At 35.8% G+C, this 8,449-nt stretch overlaps 1 protein-coding gene across 5 annotated transcripts in view; it reads right to left on the bottom strand.

Moving 5' to 3' along the window:
• GIGYF2 (GRB10 interacting GYF protein 2) overlaps positions 1–8,449 on the bottom strand; it is a 146,414-nt gene that overhangs the window by 90,931 nt on the left and 47,034 nt on the right. For all 5 annotated transcript variants that reach the window (XM_037848545.1, XM_037848548.1, XM_037848550.1 and 2 more), the window contains exon 4: positions 1,208–1,337. In XM_037848545.1, coding sequence (XP_037704473.1) covers positions 1,208–1,337 — 130 coding nt within the window. The remainder of the gene's footprint in view (positions 1–1,207; positions 1,338–8,449) is intronic.

Below are 8,449 nucleotides of genomic sequence, written 5' to 3'. Positions count from 1 at the left end.
ACAGTAACCTGTAACAGCCTTTGAGATTTGCTCTACACCTCCTCTTTGAATTGTGCTTTCAAAGTCTTCACCTTTCTGTATATACCCTATATTTCATAATAAGGAAAGAACTGAAACTGTGGAACTGCAACCCATCACAATTTTTGAAATTACCTATATAACTGCTTGTTGAGCTATACATCAAAAGTTAACACCTTTCGTATTGGAATAGCCAGAAGTAAATACCTGAAACTACCAAACTCCAACCCAGCAGTCTGGACTGGGGTGGGATGGGGGGATGATTTGGGTGTTCTTTCTTCACTTTTATTTTTTATTCTTGTTCTGGTTCTTTCTGATGTAAGGAAAATGTTCAGAGATAGATTGTGGTGATGAACACATAACTATGTTATCATACTGTGGACAGTGGATTGTATATCATGGATGATTGTATGGTGTGTGAATGTATTTCAATAAAACTGAATTTAATAAAAAAAAAAGTTAACACCTTTCTGTATATATCTTATGTTTTACAGTAATGGAAATAGTTGAAGCTGTGGAAATGTGACCCATGACATTCTTTGAAATCTGCTGTCTAACTACTTGTTAAATTGTACTTTGAAAGCTATCACTGTTATATACATTATGTTAAAATTCACAATTTAAAAATGCGTTAAAAAATAAAAAATAAATTAAACTGTATGATTTTGATCATTTTAACTGACAGAAATGCACGGTTACTTTTTAAGATTCTTCTCTCTACTAAAAAGTTTATATTTAACTCAAAAAGAAAAAAAAAACCGGAGAAGCTGTTCCTCCTCAGGCTCCCTACTTCTAACTGAAAAGTAGGATAAGAGGTGCAATAAAGAGAAGGAAGAAACCCTTCAATTCAAAATTAAGCCATCAAACTGGGATAGATAAAGACTTGAAAGGGAGGTTAAAAGGAAATAACTTAGAAAAGGCATTAACTGCTGACTAGTTTCCTGTTTCCATTGATACTAAATACTCCTATAAATGAAATCTTAGGTCTTCTCTGAAAAATACGGGGTACATTATGCTTAGAAAAGCCTCCACGTGATACATTTAACTTGGGTTTCAAAGCAGGAAAAGAGATAAGGCAGAGAGAAAAAGCACGGGTCAACACGTTAACAGAATTTATTATTTTTCATACGATGTTGTACATACACCAAATTCTCATTCATAATCTTGAGCATTTTTCCTACTTTCTTACCTTGTTGTCTTTAAGGAAAAGTGCTAGCATTTCTTCTCTGCCGTACCGATAGTCTGCCAACTTATACTTCGGCAATGCTGGAGAAAGAGGCGGTGATGTAACACTCCCACCGCTGGACAGAGCTCGGAGCCTAGAACAGGAGACACAAAGAATGCAAACATGGAGTGTCAAACACCCTGGCACTATGGACTTTTTATTGGTATGTAATATACTGTAAAAAAAATTCATTGTAGCTCTTTGGAAGAACAGACCAAAATCCCGTAATACCCCAGGTATCAGATTTTAGTCTTATAACAAAGAACACGAAGAGAGCAGTTCACTGAGTGATAACCAGACCTCTATGTGGCATGGCCCTGCTAAGCTTTGAAGGTGGAAACTTCTTTCCAAACTCTTAATGTAATGTTTCATGAAAACCAAAATGTGATAATTTTATATCCATCCAACTGATAAAAATTAGTAAATCTGACAATACCAGGTGTCGGTAAGGATGTGAAGCAAGGAAAACTCTCAAGCATTATTTGTGGAATTATAAATTGAAACAACTACTTCAAAGAATGATTTGGCAATACCTAAAATAAGATATTTAATAAAGAATGCTACACAAAAGGCAATAAATATACAAAAACTTATACTAGAGAACAAGGACTTTTATATAAAACATATAAACCTGAAAATAGGTTTCTACTGTACCAGACCCATTTAAAATGTAGTAAAAGCATACAAACAAGCATAGAAGTGGCCAATACAAAATTCAGGATATGCTTATATCTGCAAAGGGGAAGGAAAGAAATGGGATCAAGGAGGGTATAAAGGGAGCTTTAATTGTACCCATAATGTTTTATTTTTCCAATTTGGTTATGAATACATGGGTGTTTTCATGTTTTCACATGTCTGCAATATTTCATAATACATTATGAAATATTTAATAAAAGCAATTAATGATCAGTGTAGAGAATTTTGAAAATGCAGAGAAGTACAAAAAGAAAAAATTAAAAATGACTACCTACTGTTAAGAAGAAAAAAGTAAAAAATACACTTCAAGCTGTTAAAGTAAATTAACTCTGAGGAACAGGACTAGGGGAGGAGGGAGTATTTTAATTTTTAAAAATATTTTAAAACAAAATGCTTTTATCAAAAAACAGGGAAAAAGCCTCAGAAAAACTTGTAAGAGTAAGATGCTACCGCAGAACTGCATTAAATAACAAGAAGTAGCTGATCATCTTTGGAGCTACCCTAACTTCTACAGAGTAACAGACACCAAGGCTAAACAGGACAAAGCACCCTAATTCAGTAGTTTAAGCCTAAGGAATAATTCAATAGAAGCATTAAAATACATGCCAAAAATTGCTAAGCTTTATTCATAAAAGAAAAACTAGGGGAATATTTTACTAAATTATTGTGCATTAATAATGTGATTAAATGTTTAAATTATTAATCAAATTATTGAATTACATACTGTGCATTATTAAAGTTATCACACATTAAAAATTATGAAGGCCAAATAAAACACATTATTCAAAAATGGCAGAAAAAATAGTGTATGCACAGTAAACAATCTGTATTAGCAAGGTGAGGGAGATTTTTTTTCTTCAATGTTCCTATCTTCTTTCTCTTGCCACTTATTTTTAACTTTCTATTATGAACAATTCTGAACATATATAAAAGTACCAAGAATAATATAATGAACTCCCATGTACCCATTACTCAGCCCCCAAACCAGCAATCCATGGCCAATCCCAGCCCCACCCACAACTCCATCCAACCCTCCTTCAATATTATTTTGAAGGCAATCTTAGGCATACCATTTCATCTGGAAATACAGCAGAATGAATTTCTAAAAGACAGGAACTTTTTTTAAAGGTCTGAAGTTTGCTGATTGCATGCCTGTGATGTACTTTAACATGTTTCTCTGGCCTCTGTATTTCATGTAAGTTGGCAACTGAATGGAGAGACTAGACCAGATTTAGGTTCTATTTGGGGGGACAAATTACTTCCTATGTTGTGGAATGTAATTCCTCAGGAGGCACATACTATCTGGTTGTTTTGGTAATGCCAGCAGCCACAGCTGTGTTCCTTAAGTTCACTAAGGCTGCAAAATTATTTTATTGCCTCATTCCTTCTGCATTTATTAGCCAGAGTACTTCTACAAAGAGAAACTTCCCTCATATACTATTTAGTATAATTTTACCCAATGGTATAGTTCACACAGGAAAAGAGGAAAAAGGCTTGATTCTTTTTATTTATTAGTTTGCAAAACAATGACGTGGTTCACTAGCATCCTCCAATGGTAACAAATTATTTTTTATTAACGTATTTATTTCAATTCACTGTAATTATTCTTAGCAATGCTCAAAATTATTGCGTCTTTGACTAGCAAGAGCTCCTCTGCTTGCCTCCTGAGTGCTTCTGACAAAACCCTAGCAGTCTTTAACAGTTTCTTTGCTATCTAGTATGTCAAAACGTTACAGATTCATCTTGTATTATTTCTTGCCTTAGACATGGAATAAACCATTTCTCCAGGGGGACCTTATTCTCTTTAGTATATATAAAGACCACATTCTGGGAGTGAGAAGCACTCATTCCTACTGGGTTGATCACTATTTCCTTTTCAATTACTCTTGGGCTGAAGGGTCATTTAGTCCAATCCCCATAAAACAAGTTAAACAACCATGTAAGAAAACAACATGCCCAAGGAGTGATCCAACCATTGCTGAAAGCCCTTCCAGGAAACTGCTCACCATCGGATTCACATCAGGTTGGACTCTTTCCTAAAGAAGTGGAATTAACATCCACTGAAAACTGAGGCTGGGAACTTCACACATATATTACCTTATTAAATCTCACAGAAGCATCACAACAACCCCAATACAACAGGTAAGAAAAATGAAATTGTGGAGTTAAAAACTTGCCCAGTCACTGACAGCAGAACAAAGATTCAAGCCTACATTTTTATGACTTCAAAGATAATCTTTCCAACAATGCAACCTCAAAATTGTATTAAAATAGCCAATATTTCTTGTGCCCAACATTAATTTTAAAATATAAAATACAGACATATATTATAAATTATTTACTAGATGATTTTTAAATGTCTTCCTAATACTGAGCCATTACGCTTCCCAAAGAAGGGCATATCTAAGCTCTCTTTCAAGTGAAAATCATCTCAGATTGGCAGTTACCATGTCCCACACCAAAGACTTTCCTTCTCATGGCCCAACATCCGTAAATTGTTCAACTGCTTCTCACAAGGTTTCAAACCCGCTTACCACCTGGTTTCCTTCCAGTAGCTCCCCACAGGCTTTTCAGTTCCAAGACCAACCCCTTAAAGGCACCAGATCTATTAGGGTCATATAAGTCTTGTTAAAAGAGTTGTCCTATGGATTAGAATAACCACTGAAGGGCTTTAAGGTGAGGAGTAACATGATCAGAGTGCATTTTCAAGAAATCCCTCCGACTGCTGTGAAGAAGAGAGAATGAGGCAAGCTGAGAACAACTCAAACTAAAAGAAGCCTGAATTAGGATAACTGCTGTGTTCTGACTCAATAATCAGCAAATCCTATTCTAAATCCCTCTCTTCACCTACAAATATTCAGCAAAGCTAAAACCTATTTGACTAATATCCCTCCCTAAAAACCTGCTGGTGATATACATTTTCTCTAGGATCTTGCTGCATTCAACCATCTATTCTATAAATTCAGTCCCTTTCTGTTCACCTTCCCTTCAGTCTCCAAATACATCTAATAGTGATTCTCCTAAAACTCCTTTAATGTAGTACTTCCCCATCTATGTATTACTCATCTTTCCTCTTCATTTCAGACATAACTCCACTTCTTCACTTCCCATTCACTTCAAAATCCAATGCTTTCCTCCCACCACTCCACTGCTCGAGCAAAGTTCATTAACCTCAATATCGCCAAATTCAATGGAAACTTTTCTGTCCTTATCTCCTTCTTCTTCTTGGCCTGTAGTGAGATCCATTTAACACAGGAGGCCCAGAACCATCATGTGGAAGTTAACTGTTAGATAACAACAGCACCTCTAAAACCTTGTCATACCCCCAAACCTTCACTTGTTACTTTTTGCTCAAAAGCGAAATTTCACTTATAAAAGCAATTTCGATTGTTGATGTAGATGTACAAATTGTGTGGGAGTTAAGAAGTACTTTCCTGTAAGTGCATGATTCTCAATTCCAGCTCTGATCTCTCCCCTAAAGAGTCAGGCTCTCATATACAACCCTTATAGCCTCTCAAGTTTAACATGCCCCAAAGCCTACTTATCAGCTTATTCAACCAATCCTCTTCATCACCTGTATTTCCAAAGTCAGTTAGACACCACAATCTACTTGGCCACTGAATTAAGACTACTGGGAAGTATCCTTTACTCTTCACCTTCTATTATTCTCCCATACCCAATTACCATGCCCTCCAGTTTTAAATCCTAACTATCTCAAACCATTCCCCAACCCAACTAACCTATCTTTATTCATGCAGTTTCACTTCTTACCTGGACTGCCGCAACAGCATCCTAAATGATCTAACTACTCTTCTTTCATCCTCCACACTACTAGAAGTTATTTATTTCAGGTGCAAATCTGAATAAAACTCTCATTGCTTAAAAAGTCTTCACAGGCACACAATGATCAAAGGAAATCAGAAGCTTCTTTACATAGAAGGGCCAGGTTTCTCTCTCCCACACTTAACATTATAGTAAATGAAAATATCTTGGAGGTCCTCTCTTAAACCTCCAGTTTCTTGCTGGAGGAATATTTCTCCCAACCTTAGTCACCTATATAGGGAGGAGAGGAAACAGCTGGGGAAAAGAGAAGTGAGGAGAAAGAAGAGAAGAGAGGCAGAGGGGGGTACATGGGGGGGGAGGGCATTGGGAAGGGTGGTAAGGAAGAAAGGAGAGGTCTAGCTTCTGAGGGCCGTGTTAGATAAAAGTCCCTGCCAAGCCTGCATGGAACCAATAGCCTAGGGGAAGAAAAGGATAATAAACAGTCATATAAATAAACACATAGCTGCTGAAGGATTTGGAAGAAGACCTGTCTATGAGATATCCAAGTAGAAAAATCAAATAGGCAGCTAAATATCCTGTACTTCTACTATACTTCCTTTTCAACAATACAACATTATAGGAAAATTACTTATTCTGTTTCAGCTTCCCCACTAAACAATTCAAGTTGTTTTATCCTTATTGCCTTGGTCCCTCACCCAGGACATGGAACATAGCAGGCATTCGATATAATGTTTTCTGAATAAATCTTAATATTTTCTCTTCTAAAATATATCCCCGGACATCTAATTTACAGTGCCTTCAGTTCACCACATCATCTTTATACCCTTTTTGAAAACTGGGCATATTAACTCACTCCATCTTCCAGAACTTCTCTCTTCTCCACAATTCCACAAAGATTAAAACCTAGCAATCTCAAGTTTGCATTCTCTTGCCCCACACCCTCCCCATAAGACCTGAACGCCTTCATTCAGCAAACATTTATTTAGTGCCTATGTGCAGTATACTTAGCTAAACATGGGCTCCCCAAAACTGAGAAATACAGTGCTTTTTTTAATGGAATTAATTCTTTTCTGAGAAAGGCAAACATACAGTTGGTGTACCACAAAGTCATAACTATTTTAACATTGAGGGTGACAGAAGTGCTCCCTCTTTTTCTCAAGGAAAGACCTGGGTAACTTCCTTAAGGCCATGGAGATGAGGTAGGGGAAACCTCAAAGGAGCTTCCTTGGCTCTTTCCCTAAAAAGTCAGGTAACTGCAATTATTTTCTATAACAAACTCCTTTATAATCTAGACTACTCTGAGTAGATTTTTTAGTCCTTGAAACCAAAAAAACAAAAAACCTCAAACAAGACAAGCATAATGATCTTTTTCAAATGACTTGAATAAATATACAAATATTGGGAAAGAAAAAAGAATAGGAGAATACACATCAAAATGCCAGCAGTGATTCCTTGGATGGAAGAATTAAGGGTAACTTAGAACTTTTTTTTATTCTTCTGTACTATTGTTTCCTTCAAGTTTTCTGCAATAAGCACGAATTATTTTGTTACTGGTACTAACAGCAAAAAATTCTGAAACACCTAAATCTGCCAGATTTAGCACCAAAAAAAAAATCTTTTAAGATAGTACTTTGTGCTTAGACAGGATGAAGTAAATGGCCCAAGATGGGAATTAAATTTGTACAATACTTCTGGAGGTCAAACTGTCCACATATCATCAAAAGTCTTAAAAATGAAACTTTTGATATAATAATTCCACTTCCAAGAAATTAATCCAAAGGAAGTAAGAGATACAAAAATGTTCAATGGTGTACATACACATTATTTACAACAGCAAAACATTAAAAACAACTTTACATTCCAACAATTCACTCGTTCATTTAACAAATATTTATTAGGTACCTACTCTGTGACAGGCACAGGAAATACAGCAGTGAACAACTTAATACAAAATCAAGACCAAAGTATCTGCCCTCAACGGAGCTTACAGTCTAATGAGGGGTGGACGGTGGGATACGGATAATAAAAAAAAAGGGAGTAAAATATTTGGTATGTTATATTTTGATGTAGACTGTGGAGAAAAATTAAGCAGAGAAGGGAGATAGGGAGTTAAGGGCACAGGTTATATAAGGTCAGGAAAAGTCTAAGTGGTAATACTTGAGTAAATACCTGAAGACAGAAAGTAACTATTATTTTATACCTAGAAATTAATATTTACTTTTCCATTAGATCTATTGCACCCTTTTAAAATACAGTGATTATGTAATCTTTGTTTTAATTATAGATAATCTAAAACCTAATGATTCTCCAGACCCACCTTACAAATTCCAAGCTTATGATCATTCATGGTCTGCCCTACTACAATTTTCAATGCTTTCCCATTCCTCACTGCTGTTCCCAGGTATGAACAAATCTCATTTTATCCATCTCTTACTAAACATTAAGTTTTCCATTATTCATCACAAAACCGATGGCCTTAGTAAACACAATATAGTATACTAAATGTTGCTATAATGGTTCAGAGTTATACACTGATTCACATGGGGACTAGTGACTGTTCTCTGCTAAAGCTATCCCAATTTTTTTTATCAAACACTGGGCTGACCAAACAAAATACCATCAAACAAAACTTCAGGGTACCAATGAAAAGGAGGATGTGGTCAATGACACACTACAATCACCTTGTTTGGGTGGAATTGACAAGTTTTTTCTGTTAAGGGCCACAAT

Source organism: Choloepus didactylus, chromosome 9, assembly GCF_015220235.1.
Source record: "Choloepus didactylus isolate mChoDid1 chromosome 9, mChoDid1.pri, whole genome shotgun sequence".
In the NCBI taxonomy this organism is placed as follows: domain Eukaryota; kingdom Metazoa; phylum Chordata; class Mammalia; order Pilosa; family Megalonychidae; genus Choloepus; species Choloepus didactylus.
The sequence above is the reverse complement of the archived record's forward strand: the minus strand, read 5'-3'. Positions and strand labels throughout refer to the sequence as shown.